Source organism: Typha angustifolia, chromosome 6 (genome assembly GCF_048772165.1).
Source record: "Typha angustifolia cultivar Huaian chromosome 6, ASM4877216v1, whole genome shotgun sequence".
Classification (NCBI taxonomy): Eukaryota; Viridiplantae; Streptophyta; class Magnoliopsida; order Poales; family Typhaceae; genus Typha; species Typha angustifolia.
In genome coordinates, this window is record NC_133244.1 from 6,927,272 (window position 1) to 6,954,600 (window position 27,329).

Genomic DNA, 27,329 nt, shown 5'->3' on the forward strand with positions numbered 1-27,329 from the left:
TGCTTTATATTAATTATATATAAAAAATAGATTAAAAGTGACTTTTTTCTTTTACTTTCATAAACTACCAAAGTTTTTTAATTTTGGCTCATTTTACTTCCTTTTCTAAACGAAGAGAATGTGACATTTTTAATAATCGAGTCATAATCAAACCCACCTAGCTTATCCAAAGTATCAAGCTACCTAGCTATTATTTTAGATCAAATATTGTTGAGTCATGCTCCAAGCCAAGATATCCTTGAGCTATTGAATCTAGCCAAGTTGCTTGTAATAATTTATCATTTTTTTTCCCACAACGGCCGCATGACTTTACCAAACATTTTAATTTTTTTACTAACCGCTAATAAATTATAATTACTTACAGAAAATTACTTTACTAAAAAAATTTAACCACTTTCTTTTCTCCACTTCTTAATAAGCACACCAGAATTAAACTGCCTGTAACATTCTCTTGTCGCCCTTATTATAGAGAGTACGAGGAAAGAGAGAGTTCGGATATGGATCAAAAGAATAGACCGTATCCGACCCGAATCCGGAGCCCGCTAGAGTTGAATGAATTCGGACTCGGGTTCTGCTAAAATCCAAACCGAATCGGATCGCACCCTCACATCGATCCATGATTGTTCCTGCGGTCTTTTATTGCAGGTGGGACAGAGACGGGCTGTCCGATCCATTCCCCCCGTCAAAATCCTGTCACCTTCGCCGGGATTTAGATAACCTTTCACCAACTATAATATTTATTACCTTCCTCAGCGAATTACATTTCACACCTTATAGTTTTATGAAATCACGAGTCCTAATTCAGAACAAAAGGACTGGAATGTGGATAATGCAAATATAGGGTGCGAAATGTAATTTTCTCGCGAGGAAGGACCCGGTATACAATGTACAACACCACCAAACCTCGGCATTTTCTTCTTGCAAAATCCAGGGGCGAAGCCGAGAGGGGGAAATCGAGATGTCTCAGAGGCCGAATCGGAGCGACGCCCACCTATCTCCCGAGGAGGCGGCGAGAATTGAAGCAGAGGTGAGGGGCTATTTCGAAGAAGTCACGCCCAAGCGCCATACCAAGCCTTCTCGTAGCGAATACTCCGATGTCTACTCCGATGCTCTTCCATCCACGGATGAATCCATCCCTGAGTTCGATAAGCTTCGTCACCTCGAGTCTGATCCTGAGGTCTCTACCATTTTTTTTTTCCTAAGATATATTTTTTTCCTACCTAATCTTGGTGTAGTCGGATTTAGGATTAATTAGGTTTTGCTTGCAGAAATTGGTGTGCGATGGAGGCGAAGTGATAGAGGAGTACGTGGAGACGGAGTATTACAAGGATCTTAATTGTATTGACAAGCAACACCACACGGTATGCATAATTTATTTTCCTCTCCTTTTTTTTGTTATTTGATTATATTTTGACATGGAGATTCTTGAATAAAATTGTGTGTTTAGATAGTGTTATTTTAGCTTCCAGTTATATGATAAAATGCCTCTTAGTTCACATGCGTATGCATATTTATATCCTACTTGTTAATTTTAGCATCGGTCAAATAATTCACTTCTTTATACAGAACCATTAGCTGGGAGACAATCAATTTGATCAGGTAATATAGTAACAGGTTCACATTTCTTGGTCTGTTGCGAATCTTTATGTCAAAATTCTTGAAAGAGTCTCTCTTCTATTGTTTTCAGCAACTAGGTTAAGATAGGTTGATGTCATAGATTAAATTTCATGAATATGAGAGAAAGCCAGTTCGGAGTAAATGCTAGCTTTTCCTTGGCCACTCTTTTCTTTCTCAAAGGCATCTGAATTTATAGAAGCATTGGCGTTAGATATAGCTGCAGAGTGTATCTGCCATTGGAATCCTGGGATACCAACTTGTTGCTGCTGATTGACAGTTGGTCTTTTCTCACGGTTTGCCTTTGGTCCACATAACTTGTGTTTGTGCCTTGATTCAACCGAGCAAAGAGCCTTTCTCCTTATTGTAACTGCATTTACAGAGTTTCTTTCTTAAGTTAATTAAGTGATGGGTTTGATATGCATTATAGCTAATGGTTTTGTGCACATCACCGGCACTAACACTGACTTCCAGCTTCTCATAGTTTATGATCAAGCAGATGTGCCAAGCAATTGTGCCAAGCAATTGTATAGAAGCAAAGTTGGGTAATGCTTAATGAAATCAATGTAATGTTCCAGCATGATTTACTGCCTGATATAAGCCCTTCATTACCCTTATATGATTTATTTCTAGGTCAATGATGAATTTTATTTTTCTTGTACAAATGGTGTATTTTCTGCATTGGTGCTGCAGACTGGAACAGGCTTCATCAAAGTGGAGAAGCCCAATTCCAGTTCCTTTGACCTGACAACAGTATCCTATTCACCTACAAGCCAAGTGAACTGCAGGGGCAATCCAGCTACAAATGATTGGATCCCATCTGCTGATATGGTAGGAAAAAGAATAAGTTTGTTTCGATTAACATGTTCTGCTACTTATTATAATTAATCATGCATGCTTGCATGATCTCCAGGTTATTCCAGCTTCAAACAAACCTAATAGGAGCGATATCTGAGTTTGTTCCTACTATGGCTTGTGTCACTACAATAATCTCTTGTCTACAAGGAGCAGATTCACATTTAGCTGTTTACTGCAATCAAGAGAGAAGAAAGTGTGCGATTGCTAATTTAATGAGTTTGTACTTGAAAAATGCAGACCTTTTGCTCACTTAAATGCACTTGGAAGTGTTTAGTTTGTGATCCTTGCATGGTTCTTGATGTTTCTGGGGACCCTTTATCTATGTTAGTCTCACTTTATTTCTGTAAAATGGAGCAATGCTATGCTTACAAACAGACAACTTATCAATATTTAGTATCTCTATCCATCAGTGACTGCTCTTCTGTTTGTTTTGGATCTGTTGACGTAAGAGAGTCGCAATCATATAGGGTCTGGGGACCCTTATCTATGTTTAAGTAATGCTATGTCTGCAAACAGTATCAATATTAGTCTCTCTCTCCAACAGTGGCTGCTCTTCTATTTGATTTGGATCCGTTGACCCCACAGGATTTGGCACATATAGGTTGTATTAGACTTCTGTTATTCCTTTTTTTTTTCTTCTCTAAATTGGGGGCCTATAGTTTTGAGGGTGTTTTTATAATAAATCTACAGAACGAAACAATGGAGAGTAGTGCTTTTAGTTCATGATAGTCGCATGTAATCTAATTTTTAATACCAGAAGAGGATAAATATTAATATAAATTATTATAATATTTAGTTTAATAATAATATAAAAAGTAATAATTATATTTGATATGACATAAACTTGATATTAAAGTATTAAAGACGATGTGTAATTAAATATTATCTAATCTATGAGTAATATAATAATTATAAATTTTATTAAATTATTTTTTAAAAATAATATGGAATAAGATGAAAGAGAATAGTAGGAAATTAAACTAGAATAAGCTAAGATATTATTTAATTACTATACTAAAATAATGAGACTTATTTTAAAATAAATCTATTCTTCTTCTAGAAGTTAACAGCGGCTTAGCTCGTTAACTTCCAACCATCAACAAAAGTTTATTGGCCAAACTCACTGGGGCATGCTTACAATTTTCTTTGGATCTTTATACGACAAGTACAACGCGACCCAAATGTCCAGGTGTGATGTATTAATATGCTTATTGTAATTTTCTTATATATAGTTATCCAAACAGGAGGAGAAAAGAAATAATTATAATTAGATTTCTAAACTATCATATTATTTTATGTAACTTCTTTAAATTTTATTTAACATATAAAAATTTTAAACTATTGAAAATGTCTCAGAAATCATTTTTGCGAAACTTTATTATATGTTTCATATATATTTTTTATATATAAGTTATATAAGCAATTATATGATATTTTAACTGATAGGATATTTTTAAGTTTATTAAAATATTCCTACCTCAAAGTAGTGTGGACTTTATAGTTTTTCTTTTTTTTTAATAATTTAACATGTCCAAAAAAAAAAGGATTCTGATAGATTAAGAACCTAAGTGTCATTATCGCGAAAAGAATTCTCATCTCTTTGTTTATCCTCTTCCTTCGTCTCGATCTGATCATCTGAGAACAGTGTGCTCTCCTCTCTCTCTCTCTCTCTCCCAAACGGCCAAAACCCAGAAAGAGGAAGACAAAAAGGATGGAGGACTCGACCCTCTTCTCCGCCGCCCTCATCTCCCTGTACCTCATAACCCCCATCACTATCCTCTTCCTCCAATTCCTCTCCGCCCCCTATGGCAAGCATTTCCGCCCCGGCTGGGGCCCCACCATTCCCTCCCCTCTCGCCTGGCTCCTCATGGAGTCCCCCACCCTCTGGCTCTCTGCCTTCCTCTTCCCCCTCGGCCGTCACCGCCGCCACCCCCTCGCCCTCGCCGCCTTCCTCCTCTTCCTCCTCCACTACCTCAACCGCACCCTCCTCTTCCCCCTCATCCTCTTCCTCAACTCCAAGCGCAAGGGCTATAACCCCAAGCCCTTCCCCCTCCTCATCGCCGCCTTCGCCTTCGCCTTCAACCTCCTCAACGCCTACCTCCAGTCTCGCTCCGTCTCCCACTATTCCTCCTACCCGGATCCGATCCCACCGTGGACCTACGCCCGCGTCGCCGTCGGGGCCTTCCTCTTCTTCTGGGGGATGCGGGTTAATATCCAATCGGATCGGACGCTGATGCGGTTGAAGGAGGAGGCCAAGGGCGGGTACAAGATCCCGAGGGGCGGGTGGTTCGAGGTGGTGAGTTGCCCCAATTACATGGGGGAGGGGGCGGAGTGGCTCGGGTGGGCGCTGGTCGCGTGGTCGCCGGCGGCGCTGGGGTTCTTCATGTACACGTGCGCGAATCTTGGGCCGAGGGCTAGGGCGCACCGGAGTTGGTATATAGAGAAGTTTGGGGCCGAGTACCCGGCAAAGAAGAAGGCCTTCGTGCCCTTCGTGTACTGACCGCTTCTTATTCTTGTGCTGGTAACCTGGTGTAATGCAATGTTTTGTTTGGGAAAATAAGTTGGTATTTTGGAGAAATAATTTGATTTATTTAATTCGTGTCTTTTAGCAGTTCCATTTATATTATACCATTTTTATTTGGTGGACAGAGATGGAACTTAGATTCTTAGAAGGAAAAAAAAGAAAAAGAAAGAACAAACAATGTTACGCTTACCAGCATTTTATAAACATTTAAATAAAAAATAATTAACGTGATAAATTATTAAACTTTATTTTTTTTATGCATGGCATGAACATTCGTTCCGGGGTAGAACCTACTTTGTGTTGTCTAACTCATTTTTCCTAACAGACATATATATATCTTGAACTTTTTTAAATTCGTAAGAAAATCTTGCGTCATTAAAGGAAGATATAAATTTACAATCTTACTCTTATTTATGTACTGTTAATCGATGACAGAGAGAAGAATGGGAAAAGAAAAAAAGAAAGAGGGAATAGATTTGGGTTTCACTAAAGGCTGCTACGATGTAAAGGATGGTAATGGAGGTGCCGTGGAAAAGGGTAATTGGGTTGTGTAACTCATCTGTGATTTATTTCTTAGTGATATGTGTAACTTATGTATTTAGAAAGTTTAAGCCCCTCGTTAGTCTAGGGGCAAACGCCAATTGGGTTGCATGTGATATTAATGGGCACAACCTCCAATAGTAATAACGAGCCTCCAGTAGGGAGGTGGGTGGAATGCAGCTTATCAAGTAAACCACCATCCTGTTCGGATGTCAGATTGCATAGTAGGGATTAGATTCGGTCTGATGGGGAATTGAGTTTCAATTAGTTTTACTTCGTTGGATTCGGATCTGGATCTGACTTCGTGATTCATATTTGATCCATCAAGTCAGATCCATTGAGAAAAAAAAAACGGATCCGGATCATATAATCATTCGGCTAGTCGAGATCCTATTACACTCCATCATCGTGGTCTTTACTCGCGCAAGGCGGCGGCGGCGGAGGGCTGCGATCCCACTCTACTACTCCTTCGATTCCATTGGAGACGTCGGCGGCGGGGTTTTGGTGCTAAGGTACGATCTCCCGCCCATTCCCTTCTACTTCCCGTGTTGCGAGAGGATTCGATGCGAGCAGGGATTAAGGTTGGGTGAAAAAACTCATTGTAGGAACCATTAGTCTGGACACTGGTTCTAAGATTACAAGTGAGAGTTTGGTACTTTAACGCCCAAATGTGATTCTAGAGTTCGAAATCGGGGATTTTAGAAAGGTAGCTATCTGGAAAGCCTTTCTTGCAGTTTTGATGTTCGATGAAATGCCTCTGAATGTTTGATATGTTAGAATCTGTCAGGCTGTCATGTGTTTGATGTGTCAAATTTGTTTTTGTAAGGTTAGTAGACAGGAGAGATAACTGATCTTCATTCCTCAGTTCTATTTCCTAGAGCTAGGTTTGTCATCCCTTGTATCCTTCTTATATTGGTTGGACAAAGTTGCTTAGGTTGTGTTTTAATACTTATAGCCTTTATATAGTTCTCGTAAGCTGTCATACTAAAGAGGATAATTTGTTTTTTAATGCTATGAACGCAGAAGCTACTGGGAGTCATGCAGTCGTTCTTGAGGACTTTTTGCCGAGTTGGAAGTCAAGGCACTACTTCAGAGATTTTGTGTTCGAGATATTCCGAAGTGAACCCATTAGTTGCATGTCAAAGATTTTGCAATATAGTGCCTGATTTTACCATAGTTGGAAAGGAAGCTGTTGTAATTGCTAGCAATTTCCAACAAAAGAGAAGCTACTCAAGGAGTCCTATATTCATACAACCTCCCAAATGCCATCAATGGAATTTCCGAGGAACGGTATGTATGTCAATTCCTTTTTCCTCCCTTTGCCACCATTTGCAGTAACTTTAAATTATGAATTTTCTATGTTGCAACATTTATATTCCATGGATTCTAGATTTAGCATCTTAGCAATTTAAGGCTAAAAAATTGAAGAGGATTTAGCAATCAGGAGACTATGTTGGTTAGACTTGTATAATAAGGACACTGCAGCTTATTCAGATTTGATACACTGATTGTTGTCAAAATTGCAAATATGTTTCCACTACCAGCTGTAATATATTCCAGGGATATATACCAGTAGATGTTCTCCTACTTAAGCTTGTACATCTATTTGTGGCTTCACAATCATTTTTGTTGCTTCACTTTACATTTAAGATGGAATTATTCATATGAAAATCTTCGTGCAAGTATGTTACTGGCTGATTATTATGCGACTATCAAAGAGAAAATAATAGTTAAAACAGTATTTCCTGTACACTATATTTAGTCAATACTAGCGTCCAACATGTGGATATTTTCTTTAGAGGAAGCTTGAATGAATTTCTGTTGATGAAGTTGAGGGATGCCACCTCCTGGTGTAGTAAGAAACTTATTTGATTGTGGTTTCTGTTCGTAAGCCACTGTTGGTTGATGTAGTCAGTCACTTCCTTTTATTACAAGTATTACTGCAGTTTAAATTTCTGATGTATTTTATTTATTTCAGGAAAATAGATTTTTTCATGTTCGGGATTCAACCTTACCTCATATTGGAATATTTCCATCTGGCTTTGCTGGAAATAGCTCATCCTATAGGAGTATGACAACAATAGATCATCCTGAGGCATCTTTGCATCAAGAAACTTCTACCTCTCCTGCTGTAGATCATCCCCAACGTATCAAATTCAAAAGGCTTGACAAGACAGCAAAGCACATTATGAATGTAAGCATAATGCAGTGGGTGAAAAATTGAACAATTATATGATCTAGTCCAATTCAATTGCTATCCTTTTATGTCAACAGGTTTCCTTAATATACGGATGTACTAAGACTGTAGGATTTGCATAGTCTTTTATTCTAATAAATTCCGCTATTTTCAGATTTTGGATAAAGAGGCAGTGGAGAAAGTACGGGCTGAAAAGGAAATTGCTGACATTAGGCCTGGTTGCATTGTCCAATTAAGAATCGTAAGTGATTCATGATGAATGATTTTCTGAACTATTCCTGTTACTAATCAGATGACATAAACAGGTAGTGCCCGAGAACAAGCGTCGTGTTTCCGTCCTAAAAGGCATCGTCATAGCAAGACGGAATGCTGGTCTAAATACAACTTTCAGATTGCGTAGACTGGTAGCTGGTGTGGGCGTTGAGTCTGTGTTTCCCTTGTAAGTTTCTTGTTTCAGATTATTATCTTTCTCTTCCAGCTGAGTTCCTGAATTTTCCTACAACATGGTTAGCCAAGATAATCGTCTTAAGTCCTCTCTTCCAAATCAAGCTCCTTACTGCCTGTCAGTATGGTCTCCTTTATGAGCTGATCTACATTCTGACATTTGACATCCTTGTTTTCTTTTTCTCTCCGAATAAATTTTGCTGGATGGCAGCAATAGTTCCTTTTTGTGAAAATGTTGGTCGGTGCTATAGAAAACTTTGGGCACATCATGTTGTCTGTGATCTCAAAGCCTTGTACTCTATATAATATCCCTAATTTCTAATTCTGACACTTCTTATTTCTAGCCTGGTCTTATTGGTGTACCTTACGTGGTTTATATTATTCTATTTACAGGTATTCTCCAAACATCAAGGAAATGAAGGTTCTGGACAGGAAGAAGGTGAAGAGGGCGAAGCTTTATTACCTCAGGGACAGGATGAATGCTCTTAAGAAATGATGGACTTCCAATCATATGTCTTTTGCACCATCTACCCATTTGCTTATTTTGCGAATTTCTCATAGTTTACTCCTGGGATGTCTGATGAGCATATTATTTAGGTTCAGTGCCCCTCCAAACTGCTATTTTAATATGGATGCAGGCATTGTGAAATTTAAGCACCAGCAAGAGCGAGTATTTTCTTTCAAATCATAGTTATGCTGTCTATGTGCATTTTTTCAAGTTGTTAACCTTCTTCTGTCTCAGTAGAATTAGTAATATAACTCATTAACTATGAGAACATTGAGCCTTAAGAGGTTTTTGAGTGCAATAATTCTTTTCATCCTTTAATTATCCGAGTTTTCTTTCAGTGGATTTACAGTGCATCTAAACAAGCCTGAAAAAAGTCCACTGGCCACCAATCTATGTTTGTAAATTTGGGGTTGATGGCCATTGAAAAACATCTATTTTACTGCTGATGTTGAGACTGTTTTAACTCTTTAAAATGGTTTTGAGACTATTTTTTTTGCCTCTTTAGTCCCTCATTTAGAAATCTAAAGTCTCTCTAAACTTCAATCAATTTGAAACCTATACATCTCCTTTTACCAATATTTGGGCTCAATGATGTTCTTACGTGAGCGATACTGTTTCTTGCTCCACTTGTTAATATCTCTATGACTAACAGCAAGCTAAGATCCATGAGAGCCGTTGGCCTCCCTTTAACTGCATTCTAGAACCACACATTCCAAACTCCAATGGATGATGGGCGTTAGCCCTCCCATCTCCTGCACTATCTTCTTCAGGACACGTGGCAGCACCATGTCAGCCTACTTATCTTAGCTCACTTCTCTCCTTGCAACAAAGCCATGCCATGCCATGCCATCTCCCTCCACAAACGTTCACGAACAACAACAACAACAGCAACTAAGTGTTACCACCAAGCAAAGTAGCAGCAGCCAATTCATTTATCCCTTTCTCAATCTCAGTCTCAGTCTCCATTACTCGTGATCATGGAGACTGGAGTAGCTAGTTATGCTCGCGGTGCCGTTCCTAACAATATACTGCATCGCCCGCGCTCCGCTGCGCCGTCGTCTTCTCCGTCCTTCTCGCGGTCGAGTCGGAACCAGGTAACGATACTTAGATTGCCGTGAATAGTTGTTCATAAATCTTGTAGCTAAAATCTTGAAGTGGATACGAGAGCTCCTGTTCTTTTTGGTTTGTTTACCTCCATGCAGGGCCTCAAGTCAAGCTCAATCTTTGGTGAGTCACTACGGGTGACATCAAGATCCTTGCCAAGGATCTCAAAAGCAGCAGGCAGTGCGTCTCTGATCACCAAATGCGAGATAGGGGATAGCCTGGTAATTTAATTCTGCTGTAAACTACATTAATTACAATGCTATTTCTTAAGAGAAGTTACAAACGTGACATTTTTTTTATCTGTTTATATTCTCGAAAAGCTTGAGCTGAGAGAGGATGAGAATACTCCTATTCATGTCTAGGTTCAAGTTGCGAATTTGAAGTAAAAGAGTGGAGGTTTTTATATTGTAGGATTATCTGGATTTGAAATTAGAATTTCCTGCTCTGATACCATATTATTTTCGATCTAGAAGATTGAAGAATTGATGGTAAGAGTTTGTTGTTTTAGGAGGAGTTCTTGGCAAAGGCAACACCTGATAAGAACCTGATCAGGCTGTTGGTGTGCATGGGCGAAGCACTGAGGACCATCTCCTTCAAAGTGAGGACTGCATCATGTGGAGGCACTGCTTGCGTCAACTCATTTGGTGATGAGCAGCTTGCTGTTGACATGCTTGCAGACAAACTCCTTTTTGAGGTTAAGCACTTATAAGTTTTAAGTATTAGATGCATTACTTAGAATTAATCTTAGTGAATAAGTCTAATCTTGGTCTCTCTGTATCCTCTAGGCTCTGCAATACTCCCATGTCTGCAAATATGCTTGTTCTGAGGAAGTTCCTGAGCTGCAAGACATGGGTGGACCAGTGGAAGGTAATGCTGTCTAATTGATTGGAATCATTAGAAATCTAAGAGTTTGTGAGTGATATAATCTATCTTATAGCTCACTTCATGTGATATTAAGAATTCCAACTGATTGTTTAACAGCAAATTAGTAACAAATGCAGTCTCTTTCAGAGAAAATTCAGTAACACTTAATTCTAATTAGACTTCATTGATCAAGACAATTCGTAAATGTTATGATCATATATCTCCTTGGCATGCAGGTGGATTCAGCGTCGCATTTGATCCCCTCGATGGTTCCAGTATCGTCGACACTAACTTCACAGTAGGAACCATATTTGGTGTTTGGCCTGGTGATAAGCTGACTGGCGTAACCGGAGGAGACCAAGTTGCTGCTGCTATGGGAATTTATGGACCTCGTACTACTTATGTTGTTGCTCTTAAAGACTGCCCTGGAACTCATGAATTCCTTCTTCTTGATGAAGGTTTGCCTCGCAAATCTCTGCTGATCCCCATCCATTACTAGTGAATTGGTTTCTTAGGCTAGTTCTACGGTTCAGGCAAATGGCAACATGTTAAAGATACCACCTCAATCGGCGAAGGGAAAATGTTTTCTCCAGGGAATTTGAGGGCTACATTTGATAACCCTGAATATAATAAGGTATTTGGTTACGTTGTTCCTTCTATTCATTGTTTCATTCTCATATGCAAGTGATCGAGGTTTAACTGATGGATGTATACCCCTGCAGCTGATCAATTACTATGTAAAAGAGAAGTACACACTGCGTTATACAGGAGGAATGGTCCCAGATGTCAACCAGGTAAGAGAGAATATTTTGCTGTAATAGCTGTGTCTAGCCACATTATTATTATTATTATACTAATATTCCTTCATTAATATTTAGGACTCTTTGTCTTCTTAACAATTGAATGATAGTTTCATATTCATTAAAGAAGCTTAAAGAATTCCTATCCACTGAGACTTCTGATGTTGAATCAGAAAATTGATATTCCTTATGGGAATGAAAACTTGATCAATTTATTTCCTCCGAGAAGTTTATCGACTTATGCTTCACTGGCATAAATCCTCCGTTGTTGGAAAAGGGAAATGAAAAGGAAAAGAAGTCAAATTTTCATCGAGAGTAAAATTTCTGGAATTTATTCTTTATCTCAATTGTATATGCCAGTATCAAGATAATCTTTTTAGAGGAGATCAGTTGAACAGCATTTATCATAAACAAATCATGTCATTGTACCTAGTCATAAGTTCCTAAAACAAAAGATGAGAGAAATGTTTCATCTAAGACTCATTAGCTCCTTCTCATAGTAGACTAGGAGCTTAAGCTCTGAATTATTCCAAATTTTTTTTCTCCAGTGGGCTAAGCTCTTCTTGCTTAACTTGTTTTTCTGATGTAGATCATAGTTAAAGAAAAAGGCATCTTCACCAATGTGATATCTCCAACTACTAAAGCAAAGCTGAGACTTCTGTTTGAAGTGGCACCCCTGGGATTACTAGTTGAGAAAGCAGGAGGATATAGCAGTGATGGCAAACAATCTGTGCTAGACAAGGTAATCAACAATCTCGACGAACGGACGCAGGTAGCTTACGGATCTAAGAACGAAATTATCCGGTTCGAGGAAACTCTATATGGTTCATCAAGACTCAAGGCAGGTGCCCCTGTAGGAGCTGCTGCCTAAGCTGGAAATCAATGGTAATATCAGGCTCTATTACCAGCATCATGCTTTTCAATATGTTGTAATGCACTCAAACAACTGAAGGTCCAGTTTCTTATCACTGTGACAAAACGAGATGGGCCAAATACAATTCTCCTGCAAAGTAATTTTGAGATATATATATATTTTTTCAGTACCATGATGTTTTTTCATACAGTGTTCCCATAGAAATGGCCCATGGAAATTGTGACAGGAGCACATATGCAGACTGCTCCTAACCATACATGCATTCATCTACACTTCTCAATGCATAATATGATTTAATATGTTTAAGAGGAGATGGCATATGATCTAGACAAAGATGGTTGTTTGTTAACTAAATAAAGATGTGGAAGTGCTGTATAGAAGCATACCTCAACATAGGCTCCAGTGCATCAGAAACATCAACTGAATTCCCCATCAGTTTGATAGGACAGCTGCCATCACATACCTGCAAAAGGGCAGGGAATATGAGTAAACAAACCATGGTACCATACAAACTGGCAAGGCCAGAGTGCAGCCTTGTATGTGCTTCCTAGCCACTGATAAAGGAGGAAGGTTGTCTCAGATTGAGACAACTTTTGCTGCAGTATTCTTGTGATATCCAGAGGAGTGCCAAAGAAGACCCAATGACTATCCTCTCATAAGAAGAGGGTTAGTGTTTGTATACTCTTTCATATTGCCGATTATTCTCCATGAGGTTAAACTTTTAAAAGAACATTCGTAGTCCACAGAAAGTACTCAGTAATGCTGTATATCTTCTACCAAGATTTGCTTCAAGAATGTAATGCTGTAAGAACAAGCAGACTGCACTTCATTGAGAAGGTGATGGGGAATCATTTTCACAATCCTATCTCAGCATACTGTAAGTTATAGGACAGACGTGCTCAACATTGAAACTTGAAGTACTATACACTGACAAGAATGTGTCACAGAATGATAGTACAAGTATCACTTTAAAGAATCATTTTTACGTTGAACGAGATACCTTCTGCACTACTCGAGCATTGGATTTATATAGTGAAGGCTCTATGCAGGCTTACACGTCAATCAGAAATTTGCAGAGTGCTACTCTGTCACTACTCACTACTCCACTTAATTTGCATGGATACTGTTAGAATTAGAATTCAGCAACCCTCATATAATGTCCTACAATGTCTCATTGGCAAAAATTAATAACTTTTAAGATTTTACTTGAGCTTATGGCTCATTTGTACACTGGAGAGTAAGAAAAAAAAAATTAATGAGATAGAGGTAGTAGCAGAACAGAATGAGAAGAGATAATGTTGGCATTTTCTATCTCAGCAACTCATCGCTCTTGGAAATTAATCCACAAACCATCAGCCACTCCACGTGACCATCAATCACTTCTTCATAACATCAGACAAAAAGAAACGAGTTGAAGGAACAACCATGCACCAAAGATCTACATTGCTGAATCCAAATATTAAGATGTTGAATATGGAGAATTTACTGAAGTAGGTTACAATATTGTGATTATCGAGGTTGTGAACTACTGAAATATGAAGGCTGATCAGGATGCCAGACTTCATGCCTGCATCACAGGCGACATCACCAACTTCTCCCCACATTGGTCATTGTTAATACTCAAGTTAGATCTCACTCCCTAGTACTGAGGAACACTTCAGCTGTGGTACTTCGGCACATGCTTCTAATGCTTATCTATTCAATTCTAAGCTAGCTCTGCCATCTGTCGGGTATGTCATCTTATAGCTTATACTGAACGCCTACAAAATGGGAAAAAGAAGAAGACAAGAAGCAACAGTCCATGGCATTAGGAATTTGTACATCATGGCAGCTGATCAGCCATGATATCTAACCATCAGCATAGAAGTTTAGGAAATCAGAAACCGTCTAAAGTTTGATCAGCTCATAATGGTAAGGTCATCAAAGTCCAGGATGATAGCAAAATGCAGTTTCAATCATGGCAAATATGGACCTCATTTGTTACCCTGATTCTTCAATTCTACATCAGATTCTGCAGTTCCCATCAGTCTGATCAGCTCATTAAGGTATGTGACTCTAATATTTTCCGTCCGTTAGAAATGCTTAAATGCCATACTGATCTTTCATAAGTGGTTGATCTCCAATGTTGGGTTGTAGCAACTGATGCAGCATGCTACCTTCATATTTTCTAGATATCTCTTTCCAACTTACATCGTGAATCCTGTTGAGTGGTGGGACCTCACTTAAGAGCATTCAAACATATCTTAAAGAGACAAAAACTTGCAGCAGGAATTCATCTGAGTGGACTGCTACAGCTTGAAGCGAATAGATTGATGGGGCCAACTATGGCCTCTGGGGACATGAGAAGAGGTATAGATCTTGCTTTGGAACATATTGACGACCTGAAGTGCCCAATTTTTGTCGATGGTAGCGTCTTGGAATTGGCCCGTATGTGGTCTTCCTGAAAACATCAACGACCACATAATCACAATTTTTTTTTTCCAGGTGGAAGCTTAATATATGCCAAAGAAATGCATTTTGATATGATGCACCAAGAATATAAGACCGTAAACAGAGTTCCTAAGGAACCAAGAGCATGAACCATCCAACAGGTTCTAAGGTGCGAAGTTGCCATGACAAATCAAAGATAGTGAAAAGTTATGGGTTCTTTCAATGCTGGTACGACAGCACTAGCTGTATAGAAACATGGCTTTTAATGGGTCACAAAGAAGCAAGACATGATTTTCAGGTAAATGAATGCTGAAGATGAGGTATTCAACCAGATGTACTGAAAGTCCAGAGAAGTTCTGTACTTACGTAAGATGCCAAAAACATAAGTGAATGATACATCTAGGATTATAGTGAGCATTTTAGTTTCAGAAAGACCAGTAGTTTCAACATTTAAAAGTTTCAGTGTCCAGCAAAGAAACACTATATAGTTTGCAAGTGACAGCACAAAAAATGCAATCTCTTAAAGAAAATGATAAGACTTCCAACTAAATTAGCTGGACATGTTTTAGCTTGTTCTCTTTAAAATCCAAAGCCAAATGGCCATTTCACTACCAAGTCTATTTCTTCGAATCAACTCCAATAGTACTCAGTAAGCTCGTATAGCGAGTGCTATATCGATGAAATAAAGTCTAAATTCCTAATTATGTATGTTTCAGCTTTCAACTACAACGACATGCTTTTCTGCAATCTCTGTTTCTCTCAAACGGACTTCAAAAGAAACAGGAATACAGAATCTTATAATCGAAGTAACCGAGCACAGGCAATAAAGAAAAATATGAATCAATGCAATCATCATCCTCTTCAACCTAATAAAAGAAAGACAGACAGATTAGCTTCTAAACCAAGGAAGAACAAGAACCTGTCTCTAGCCAATTACTGGCTCAATACAATCCTAGCATGCTCCTTGTGAAGAAATGAGAGTTCATGTGCCTTCCCTTCCCAGACATGCCATTCCTCCGGCTACTTCTCATTGGCGTCAAGTAAAACCGCAGCATCCCATTATCGATACGGCTTGGAGAGTACCTAGCACTGCGGTTCCTCTCAAACACAAACTCATCCCTCCTCTTCTTCCCATGCCCGTTGGTCTCCACATTGCTCCTCCTTGTGCTTCCAAGTCCACCATTTGCACTAAAAGAGCTCCTTGCACTTGCACTACTGTTGCTCCTGAGAATCTTGCCATTATAACCCCTAGTCCTTATCTCCCGCCAGGGCTCGGAGAAGGATCTCCCCACCACATTGGTTCCATCCTTACCACTGCCTCTCCGATAAATAAACCCCCAAATATTCCAGGCCTTGCTCCACCTCCTCGACTTCTTGGCCGGAGAAGAAGCCACCTTGTGAGATTCTCTGAAAGCCGACTCAAAGCTCTCGGAAACATCATCCCTCAAAGAATTGGAGCTGAAATCCCTCAAATCCCTATCTAGAAAGTTTCCACCATTCCGGAAGTTGTAGAACTCTGTGCCGCCAGCAGGAGACACCTTGGCATTGCTGGCCATCTTGGACTCATTCACTTGCACAGCCAGCTGCCGAACAGAGTTCGATCTCTCGAAGCTCCGCCTCCTGCGGCTTGAAGAGTCGTAGTAGTAATCCCGAGTCTGTGAAGAGCCACCCGGAACCGCAAAATCCTCCTCAACGGGGATTTGACCGTCTGATCGCTGGACCGGCATTGGCGGGGCGTGGGCGTCCTCGACGACGGATAGCATCGGAGGGAGACGAGAGAACGCCGACCGGCCACCGCCGATCAAATACCCGTCCCAAGAAGCGCGGGGCGCGTCCAACGAGAACCTCGGGTCGTCGAAGGACATACGGCCGGCGTCGAGCGAGAAGCGCGGGTCGGTGTCGCACGACCTCCGCCCCAAGGCGTCCACGGCGAACTCCGACTGCGTGTCGTGGAACCTCCGCCGGTTCGATGGCTTGGGCGGCTTCACAGCCGCGCCGGTAGAGGAGGCGGCGGCAGCCTTGCTGCTATGCTGCTTCTTGAGCTTCTGCTTTCGCCGCCATTTCTGCCATTTCTTGCTGAACACCGAGGCGGCAAGCCAGAAGCTCGAAGCGATCTCCTTTGACTCTTTCAAAGGGGGGTTGCTCACAGAACACTTGGACTCCAGATCCATGTGCTCCTTCATCGGCTTCGGCTCCACGGCGTCCTCGACGACATGTACAGGATCCACCGCCGGTCTGATCTCTTCGTCTTCGTCCTCCTCCTCGACGCGAGGCGGAGGGGGAAACCCTAGATTGGGCTGGCGCTCGACCCCGATCTCATCGTCCTCCTGGTAGAAGAGGGAGTAGAGCGTACTCCTGCCGCGGACGTCGCAGGAGCGGCGCTGGGGCTCGAACGCGGCGGACGCACCTCCTCCGGCGGCGCGGCCGGTGGAGAACGACTTGCAACGGCGGAGCTCGGGGCGGTGCGCCCCTCCGCCTCCGACGCCTGCGGCGGCGGTGGCCTTGGAGATGAGGGATCTGATGGCGGAGGAGGCGGAGGGTCCGCGGGCGGACTCGAGGCCAGAGAGGCGCTCCCGGAGGCAAGAGGCGCAGAAGCCGGTGAAGACCTCGTCGGGGTGGAGGTCGCAGGCGCGGTGGTGGGGGTGGGGTTGGGGTAGTTGTTGCGGGACGATGTCGAGAGTCATGGGGGAGTTATTGGAGTGGCGAATCCCTCCTCGGTGCAGCTCGTTATTATTGGTGGTCTAGTGGTGTCTCTTGTGCTGCTACCAGTAGCAATTCTTGGCATGATATGGTTGGTTTCTAACACTTTGTCCGAGTTTTGAGTCGGAGAGAGAGAGATTACAGTCTACAAACAGAGAAAAAGAGAGAGAGAGAGAGGAAGAAGAAATGAGGGCAGAAGAAAGAGTGGAATGGGGGGGAGGATTGGAAGAGGCGCATGTGGAAGTGGAGAAGTAAAATGGTAACAGTTTTTAAGGAAAACGAGAGAGAGAGAGAGAGAGAGAGAGAGAAAAAAATAAATGGGGAAAAAATATAGGGGGGAAGGGGAAAGAGAAAAAGTGAAAGTAATCACGGCCACGTCTGCTTTTCTTTTTTTTCTTTTCTTTTCTTTTTTTTTTTCTCCTTCACTTTCTCACACTTTGAAAAAACTCTCTTTCTTTGGATTCGTATTATATCCTCTATGTTCTGAAAGGATATGATAGACACTATTCTCCTCCATTATGAATTCCATAAAGTCTTTTTTTAAGTGTAATTAACCCAAACATAAATAAATGGGGAATCTTGGTGCAACTGTTCACAGAAGCTACTTCAATTAACACTGTCAGATGCCTATGCATACTACTACATTAATTTAATGGGGTAGTGTTTGTTGGATTTGTTAGTGGAATTGAAACTTATTCACGTGAGGAGGGTGGTGTGGCTTTTTGTTAAGTTGGGGATTGGGGCTTCGGTCCGTTTATACATGCAAAACTATGTCTTGGAGCTACAAAAGTGTCTCTCTGTCCTCCAGCTATAAAAAGTGCACCTCCCTTCCCTTTTCCTCTCTTTCTCTCTAGGTTTTCTCTAGGTTTTTGCCTCGTGTGATGAATTATGCCACCAAGCCAGGGAGAACCTAAGTAAAATGAACATATTTTACTAACCCATTAATCTTATCTGACCCATGACGAAGATTATAACTTCAATTTCTCATATAAATAAATGCTGTAGTTGATTTTTAATATATATATATATATATTTTTTCTATCAGCACTTTTTATAGCTTATTTTTTAATAGAATTAAAATAATTCTTTAATCTATATATTAGAGAGAGTTAATCTATTTATTTAGTATATATATATATATAATACCCACACAAAAAAATGGTAAAAATATTTAACATCTATAAGGAAAAACTATGTTCAACATTAAATTTTTGATGCCCAAATGAACTGTTGCACATAGATTGAAATTATAAAAGAGTGAAGTGGCAAATAAACATACTTTTGGGTCTAATCAAAGGTGAAAAAAATATTTTCCCTTTGCTTGAGCTTTTGGGTCCCAATATCCAAAGTCCAGCCAATTATTTTCAACTGGTGAGTCCTAAGAATATATGTTATGTTTCAAGTATCAAAGGCTTCTTTTTGTCAATCCACCAAACTATAGTTTAATCTCCTTAGTGGTTGTTGGGTAGTTTTTGGCATCCCTGCATCTCCTTCGGTTATTCACCAAAATGGTACCAGAAAAAAAGAACCCAGGCTTAAAGAGACAAGTGATTCTAAAGAGAGAGGACTGACAGAGATTCTCCTCATGGAACTTCTCAAAGGTTTCTAGCTTCAAGATGGAGAGTTATTAACTGCACCCAAACAAAGAGAAAACATTTCTGAAACATGATATCATCTCTCTCTCCACTTAGATAAGTAAATAATAGAGTAAATTTTTTTAAAAAAAACTACTTTCTTATATATATATATATATGTTAAACAATTAGATGCTAAACAAGAAATCACATATCATCTCTATCGAGAACTGATAGGACTTGATCATGGACTACTGTGGTAGGCCTACTTATTAATACTTCAGTTAACACCAAACAAAGTTTAAGTTTTGGAACATGGCACACAAAGGCAAGTGGCCACTAATTAGATGCATTTATGATGCTTGAACAATACTTTTACTCTATTTGGACATGATTAGGCACCACAGGTATATATATTCTCTGCATTGTACTGTAGCATTAATTCTTTATACTTTGATGGTGAGTAAACAAAAGCTTTAGTAGTGAACAGTGCCAATGCACTGTAGAAGCTGTCCCCTACTAATTAATAAGCCCTCTTGTTTAATTGCCAAACCTTGCAATGGCATAACATGCATGTCTCCCTCCACTGAGGATATGAAGGAGATCATACTATCTGGGAATGCATTCAAAGCTGCAGGCTTCCAAGATCTACAGGATTGGCCATGAATTTCTTATTGTCTGGTGAGAGATTAAGGCAGTCAAAGTATTAAGATTGTCTCTTGGAGCTTTTGGGAGATGGGTTTATGAACTTTCCTTTTCTCTGCCGTTCTTTTTATCCTCATTTCTTTGGTTCCTTTCCTTTTGTTATATTCCCATTACTTTAGTAAAAAGTTCATCTCTTGTGGTAATTTTTAATCCATCGGCAAGGATAAGGAAAGGACATTTGAACTTCCATGTGATTACTGCTAGTCTGTCTTACTACTAAAGATAAGAGAAGATGGTCTGTCTACTAAACCTAGGAGCTCATCAGCTTAATTAACAAAAGGTAGGAAGATTATAGCTGCCCTAATTTGTCTTTTAAGTTTAGATGTGATAAATTGATATATGAGATGAATAATTGAGTCAATTTTACTAAGTAACAAGCAACAACATATCCAAATTGTATGCGCATAGCATTCTCATAAAAAATCCATGAAATATTATCGTTACTCTGTCATGAATTAATAGGACTAATTATAATAATCAACCATAAGCTACACATCTTTTAACAAATCATCTTTGCCAAGTTATTTATCTCTCAGTAATTACCCGGAAGATTATGGAGGGATCTCATAAGTATTTAGACTTGCAAAACCAACTGTTGCTCTTTGTGGTATAGGTAATTTGGCAATATACTATAATGAGATAACAAGATTCTAAGTTAAACCTAAAGCTTTTATTGAATAGCATTAAGAATTATAAATTTTTTTTTCCCCTTGGAAATAAGGTTTCATCATTTAGGCTGTCATATAATGTCCGTAGAATGTGAATAAGACATAGGTATAGCAACTCAAATTTGGAACAATTGTTTTGCTTTACCACAGAAATGGGGTCCTCATGGGAACATCATGTTAAGCTTTTATTGAAGGACCTTGGGATTTAATATACCAGCTAATGGGGTCCTCATTGTGACATTTTTGCAAGGCTTTATATCAGCATTTTGTCTAAGAAAGTCAGAGGCCAGACACTACTTACATGCATAAAGAGAGAAAAAGAATACCATCCCATGATTGCCATGCCATGTGATATATAACTTCCATCTTCTTGATCACCATCTTCCTCCTTTCTTCTGAATACAATTTTTAAATTGGATTCTTTCACACCTGCAAAGGCAAAGTGAAATCACTTCTTGGATTACCAACTCTAGAAACAAGGTTAAGATCAAGGAGATGATTACCTGCTTCAAAAGGCTCACAAGGGTGAGGGGCCTCACTTTGGGGGTTATATTTTTAGTGCATGTTAACTATGATGGCAAATCCCACTGTTGGGGAATCCCAATGGAGGAATGTATTGTTTGGCATGTTACTAGAGGGAGACAAAGCATGGAAGGTCACAGAAGAGGGACAATTCCTAGGCTAAATCCTTCTTAGGGATTTACAATATTCTGAGGAGATCTTTAGATAGGCACTGTAATAAATTACTGGAGGGACTGCATTATTCAAGCATGCCTTGGAGCTCACAAAAGGGGGGACCCAATTGTTGCAGAGTTTTTATCATAAAGATGGATAGGAATAGGATTGCATGGAAATCATAACCTCCTCCTTTTCATTCTCTCACGAAATTGTTAGTCTGTAGCTGAATATAACTTCGATAAAAAATACTTTCTCTTCAATAAGCTAACTCTTAAAAATAAATCCAAACAATGAGCACATAGAGCTCTAACAAGTAAAATTACTAAAATATAAATCCTGATATTTAAGAGGAACCAAACCTATATCCTTTGTTATAGATCGAGTAGAACCGACCACAGAGATATAGTGATAGCATATCATCTAAGTGAGCAAAAGGCAAAGGAGTGCACCTGCTTTGATTGCTTTATCCCTTATGATGGCAAAGTAGTATCCTAATAAGAGTCATGTATCTCATGGCACAGCACTATAAGAAAGGGGGAAGAGCCTTACCAAGATAAAAGAGCATCTTTCTATCACTACTCAAACATTGTGATTTGATCCCATCATGATCATGGCTTTATTCAAACATTTACCTCATTCCCCAATGCATCAAATTTTGTACCTAGCATAGCTACTGCTAGTTTGAGATCAAAGCCAGTAAGATAAACAAGTATCAAGCACTTCCCTCAATGTAAAAGAAAGAAAAAAGTAGCAAGTGCAAAGGATCAAATAGCCCAACATATAGCTAAAGAATCAAACGCAAAAATCAATGTAGATAGTAATGTTCCCTTCACATGATATAAATCATCTCGAAACAACATGGTTATTAAGTTTCATTTGCAACCAAACAGTAGCATCTAAAGTTACTGCAGATAAAAAGATTGCACTTGTCTAAAAACTTGAGACGCTCAGAAACATCTAAATTTTCTGCAAGCAGCATTCCGTATAGGTGACTAGATACCTGGTTATTAAGTTGCCATGACAAACCAAACAGTGGCATCTAAAGTTACTGCAGGTAAAAGATTGCACTTATGTAAACAATTCAGAAACATTCAGAAACATATAAGATAAAAATCATCCTCAGAGAAAGTCAGATGCATATGCCACTGATAATTGAGTCAGATATGGTGTGGAAATGCTTTCAGATTTGAGGAGAAAATAGACCATTCAAGGATGGAAAGCAGCATTGATTGGCAATGAAGCAAGGAGAAGCAATGATACTCTTGAACAATTATGCTGTAATCCACTTACTCTACCTGATTCCTTAGACGTGCAGGTAAATAATGAAGGGAACATTATTGAATTAACTATATGTTGGAAAAAAAAATGTTGGATGGAACTCAGGAAAGGCAGAATTAATAGCCAACGGCTCAGGATTAACATAAAAGACAATGACCAAAGAAAAACGAGAACATAAATATCACTCATTTGGCAATGCAGCATAAAGTAAACATGAGAAAACAACTAGATAAAAAGTGAAAGAAAAGATTATTAAAGAATCATTTAACCATTCACAGAAGAGTGTCTGTGTGCGTTTGTTCCTTCCACTATTAACTAGTTTTTCCATGACTTTGAAACACAGGTTATATTGCTGTGAGAAGGTGAGTTATCATAAAACCAAGAAGCATAAAATCAGAATTAGATATGTAACATAATGTGAAAAGAGTCCCACAGCTTAATGGAATTTTAAAACTTAGATATTCATGATATAACTGGTTGGTTCTATTGTGTCATGCAATGAGAAATGAAATATAGTCATCCTCTTTGCTAAATAAAAACTTTCCAACTTACATAAACCCAAGCAAACTTTATAGCAAAATAATATAAACTGTGGAGCTACAAATTCTGTTGTTCCACATCTACTGATGCAATATATTTGTACCACCTCATTATAAATAATCAATGTTTCTCAGATTGACTAATATACTCATCACTATGTGGAAATATCAATGTAGGCAATATACATGAATATCACCAAATTTTAACCCAAGAGTTGACAGCTCAGTTTACGCAATTGTTTAGGATTGAGCCAACTAGACCATCAAATGGAGGCAGAAATGAGTCCATGAATATATAGAAATGAACGATATTGATTCTACAGTCAGATCAAATATTGATTCCAAGAAGGGAGCTTGCTGCATGCCAATAATGGGTCCTTTTGACATATATGCTGGATGGTCTTGATGTGATTAAATTGATCAGACATTTTGATGATTACTATAGCTTGCTTCCAAATCAAGTTGCACAGAGAAGCTCTTGTAGTAGAGACCAATAACAATTTCGAAAAACAGAGAAAATGTAACATGATTCAAAATGACTCAGAAAGTGAAACTTCACCAAGAGATATACCGTAATGCATCGAACAGTTTATCTACAATGAATTAAGATACATATTTGATGCAGGAGTGTTCCATGTCAGTGTATATTAGGTCTAAATTGAAAAAAGAAATGCAAAGTACAAAAGGCAGAGATACGATCCAGAGATGGATTTGGAAAAATGTTCTATAATCCAGCAAAAGATCATGGTAAAGTCACCCAAAACTGCACATTTGTCAAAGCCTTTTTTGGTCCATCACTTCTGTTGGTTTTGAACTGTACACTGGAGAACATATAACTCAGTGTGAACTACATATTAGCATGCTTGCCATTACTTTCCCCTGTAATTGTTAGGGATGATTTACTGTTGAAAGGCCTCTCATCTGAACTTATGGAGAATGAACCATCTGTCTAGAAGTTTTGCAAAAACTAGACTCATAACCACACAACAAGTCTACAATCTTGCCAGGAAAAGGGGAGGAGTGTTTCATTACTAGTCTACAATTAAAGCACTGTACGCAGGTATCCTAATCATTGACAACAAAACTTCACAAACTTGTCAGTAGAACTTCACAAAATTTTCTGCTTCACCTTCGAAGACCTGAAACAGGAATTTAAAGACATTACAACGTATTCAAAACATTAATCCCTTTCTCAAAATTTAGTAGACTTAATAAAATCATATGTTCTAAATGTAGCATAAACTTTGCCACTTCATGTCTTATTCTAGAAAGTGGAAACATGAGCATTAAAATGAAGTATACTGATCTGATACATGTATCACAATACGACCTCAAATGCTTGCTTGGTACCTTCAGACACATTGCAAAGTAAAGTGTCACTATAATTTGAACGACAAATAGAACTCACACAAGGTAGTTAGCATGCAGCTTCCCAGTTGCATTCAGAAATGAAAAACAACATAACAGTATGAAAATATACTTTCCAATCAGTACCTTTGAGAAGACTTAGAGCTCGATGCCTCAACAGACTTGACCTTGTCTTCATCATCATAAGATTTCTCATCTTTTTCCTCAGCATAATCTTCATCACTGTCAACTTCTGTAGGGGTTGATCTACTCAGATTGCCCATACGCCTCAGCAAATAAACATTATAGTAGTAGCTCACCAAATGTTTTCTGCTCTTTGAGGCAAAATGCTTTGAGACAACACTCCAAAAAGTCTTTCCTTGTGACACAGGATTCAGTTTCCCAAGAGAATCAAACTTCTTTTGTTCGTAACGGGCCAACAGTTTGGAAACTTCCTCACCCATCTCATCAAAACCCCAACTTGAGAAAGCTTGACCCAACTCAGATTTAAGTTGATTCCTCGCCACCTTTATATGAAGCCTGATGCAAGACATAGATCCTGGAGAGGAGCACTCACATCTGTCTGACCTTCCTCTTACAGTCACTGCTTCATTCGTTTCAATAACGCCCCCTTCTTCTGGCCAGACGCAGGTGCCTAACCACCTTGAGATATTCACATCTTTCTTATAATTGCAACCCTCTCTCTCTGATGGGGGGCCTGTCCAATCAGGTACATCAGCCTGAAAATCCTGACCCTTTGGGACACGTTTCCTCTGTCCGACAGGATGGGCCTTCAAGAACTCAATTTTCTTTGCTATCCTCTCAGACCTCCTAGTCGGCAGCTGTCTTAAAATTTGGTTATCTTCCAAGAACAGGTAGACATTTTTGTGTTTTTTCTGGAGGAGACAGCTGTCCAGTCCGGTTAGTACCAGCACAAGAACAGAATCAAGAATGCAGAGGGCAGAGTGTCACTTAAGGCATAAAAACAAAGTTAGTCTCTCAGCACGGCAAAAGACTAGTTGGATCAAAAACACATGAAAAAGGAAACAAGAGCAAATTTTCCCTGCAGTAAATCAAAGTCTAGCATTTAGATATCAAATATTGCAAGAAAAGGCAATTGAAGTAGATTGGTTTGTTCATATGGTTATGAGCAACATGCGGATTGACATAGAGATACTAGCATAACTGTGGGTGCTCGATAAACTCCAAAGGCTCAAATAGTAGCGATCAAGGTCTTGGTTCTTATTATCTTATGATTATAAAGTCAAGGTTATCCTAGAGAAAAATAAAGCTTAAATGATCCTCTCCCTTGTACCATTGCAAAGAGGTTTCAAACCTGTTGAAGGTTTACATAGGATGAATAAGCATGAAAACTCTAATATCTATTTCTTGATTTAACATCATTGAATGGCCAGAGTGAGCATAGATAAGCCATTTTAAAAGCTTGTTCCATCTGAAAAAGGGGCACCATAGATGCGAAACTTCATGGAACAAAAAGGAAAAATATTCTCCATAAACACAAGCTTAGAGCAGAAGTTCCGCAAACAGATATGCCAACAAATTAATTTGATAAAGTCATCTTCAATGGCGAACTTCAGATATTCTTAAAGTGCATAACGAGCACAATTAAATGCCAAAAACACAAGCAAAACATGAGTGTTTATAACAAAATATACCCCAGAATAATTCGAAGCGACCTCCTCCAAGTTCACGTACAATGCTCTTCGCGCACTCAAGATCTGCTCCTCCCTCTCCTTGTCAACCTTGGACGGATCACGCGGGTCCAAGGCGAGAGCTCTCGCCCACGTCACAATCTCCTCGGCATCCCACTCCCTCGTCCCCGACACCGACGAACTCGAACCAACAGTGCGATTTCTTTTCCTCGAACGCCCCATTCTCTCTCTCTCTCTCTCTCTCTCTCAGAAACCCGCCGGAGAGGGCCTCGAGGAAAGGAGGAGACGAGGTCGAGAGGAATCGAAAGCCTAGGAGATCGAGGTCGAGGGTCTCTTGGTTGCGGCGAGGAAGGAGGAGGTGACATATAGCGGCCATTGGGATCCGGTGCTCCGCCTCTGTATAAATAGGGTGGTGAGAGAGGAGAGGAGAAAGGGGGAGAGGTGAGGGAGATGGGGAGGCGACCGGTTCCGGTGACCGCCGAAGGGATGGTTTTGGCGCCTATTTTGCCTTCCTCGGTTACGCTCGACAAGCCTCCTGTGATAGCCGTAATAACCCGGAAAGGAAGGCGGTTTAGCGGTAACAATTAGTACTAATATATAATTTGGTATATGATTAGGACTTAGGATAGGTTGCAAGCTTTTAATCTTGCGTTTTACGGCGTAAGATAAATTTAGAGATTTTTGCATGCATATCTTTTAAAATATCATAATTACTTATATGACCCTCTAAGTTTGGTATTTACACGTTTACATGCGTACTCTTTAAAATTCTTTTTTTTTATATGAATATTTAACTAAATGTTGTAATTTAAATAATTTAAACATAATAAGATGAAACTATTATTATTCAAATTTTTATTCTTTTCCTATTAAATTAGTGAGACTTAATTTAAAAATAACTCCTATAGTTATCTATATAAATAGGTAAATACATCAATGCACATTTAAAAATTATAATCTTAATCTAACGGACAATTTTCATACCGAGTACGGTTTCCAATATGGTTCTAAAACTAAATTACGTAAAAAAAGAGTATATTAGTTAAAAAGATTTAATTACGTATGCCTAACTTCTCATTTTTTTATTATACTCTTGAAAATCTTAATCATTACATCTTTATCAAACTATCAAATTGATTGATAAAATAATTAACTTTATGGTACGGAAGAAGCTCTACACTTTTTTTTTTCTTCCGTTAAGATTTCTCTCTTAAATATAATTATACCTTAATTATTAGATATATTATTTAATATTAAATAATTTAAATTTGATTATTTGGAGATAAACTTCAATTTAAATGTAATCCTCTATCTCTATGTATTAAAATTTAAGAAAAACTCCTATATAATATTAATTTAAGAAAAATTGTATTTATCTCTGTACGGTTTTGTTCAATTTTTATAAAACCC

At 39.1% G+C, this 27,329-nt stretch overlaps 6 protein-coding genes across 6 annotated transcripts; 4 read left to right on the forward strand and 2 right to left on the reverse strand.

Moving 5' to 3' along the window:
* Positions 1–905: 905 nt before the first annotated feature.
* Positions 906–2,881, forward strand: LOC140761093 (uncharacterized). Its single transcript, XM_073098281.1, has 4 exons — positions 906–1,177; positions 1,269–1,361; positions 2,308–2,445; positions 2,528–2,881. The coding sequence occupies exons 1-4, from the start codon at positions 959–961 to the stop codon at positions 2,567–2,569; spliced, it is 492 nt and encodes a 163-aa protein (XP_072954382.1). The 5' UTR covers positions 906–958; the 3' UTR covers positions 2,570–2,881.
* A 1,184-nt stretch (positions 2,882–4,065) lies between these two features.
* LOC140761332 (steroid 5-alpha-reductase DET2) lies at positions 4,066–5,061 on the forward strand. The gene has a single exon (XM_073098610.1). The coding sequence runs from the start codon at positions 4,184–4,186 to the stop codon at positions 4,970–4,972; it is 789 nt and encodes a 262-aa protein (XP_072954711.1). The 5' UTR covers positions 4,066–4,183; the 3' UTR covers positions 4,973–5,061.
* Positions 5,062–5,889: 828 nt separating this feature from the next.
* On the forward strand, positions 5,890–8,966 carry LOC140760814 (large ribosomal subunit protein bL19c-like). The gene is made up of 6 exons (XM_073097831.1): positions 5,890–6,048; positions 6,560–6,826; positions 7,515–7,730; positions 7,888–7,974; positions 8,039–8,172; positions 8,571–8,966. Exons 2-6 carry the CDS (start codon positions 6,575–6,577, stop codon positions 8,671–8,673), a joined length of 792 nt encoding a protein of 263 aa, XP_072953932.1. The 5' UTR covers positions 5,890–6,048; positions 6,560–6,574; the 3' UTR covers positions 8,674–8,966.
* A 543-nt stretch (positions 8,967–9,509) lies between these two features.
* LOC140760812 (sedoheptulose-1,7-bisphosphatase, chloroplastic) lies at positions 9,510–12,499 on the forward strand. The gene is made up of 8 exons (XM_073097830.1): positions 9,510–9,779; positions 9,888–10,010; positions 10,298–10,483; positions 10,575–10,656; positions 10,890–11,111; positions 11,187–11,287; positions 11,376–11,447; positions 12,043–12,499. The coding sequence occupies exons 1-8, from the start codon at positions 9,663–9,665 to the stop codon at positions 12,322–12,324; spliced, it is 1,185 nt and encodes a 394-aa protein (XP_072953931.1). The 5' UTR covers positions 9,510–9,662; the 3' UTR covers positions 12,325–12,499.
* A 140-nt stretch (positions 12,500–12,639) lies between these two features.
* On the reverse strand, positions 12,640–17,754 carry LOC140760811 (protein OCTOPUS-like). Its single transcript, XM_073097829.1, has 2 exons — positions 15,677–17,754; positions 12,640–14,767 (listed from the first exon to the last, which is right to left on the reverse strand). The coding sequence occupies exon 1, from the start codon at positions 17,439–17,441 to the stop codon at positions 15,699–15,701; it is 1,743 nt and encodes a 580-aa protein (XP_072953930.1). The 5' UTR covers positions 17,442–17,754; the 3' UTR covers positions 12,640–14,767; positions 15,677–15,698.
* A 2,784-nt stretch (positions 17,755–20,538) lies between these two features.
* LOC140760840 (AT-rich interactive domain-containing protein 2-like) lies at positions 20,539–26,467 on the reverse strand. Its single transcript, XM_073097872.1, has 3 exons — positions 25,923–26,467; positions 24,394–25,142; positions 20,539–24,038 (listed from the first exon to the last, which is right to left on the reverse strand). The coding sequence occupies exons 1-3, from the start codon at positions 26,139–26,141 to the stop codon at positions 24,008–24,010; spliced, it is 999 nt and encodes a 332-aa protein (XP_072953973.1). The 5' UTR covers positions 26,142–26,467; the 3' UTR covers positions 20,539–24,007.
* Positions 26,468–27,329: the final 862 nt, after the last annotated feature.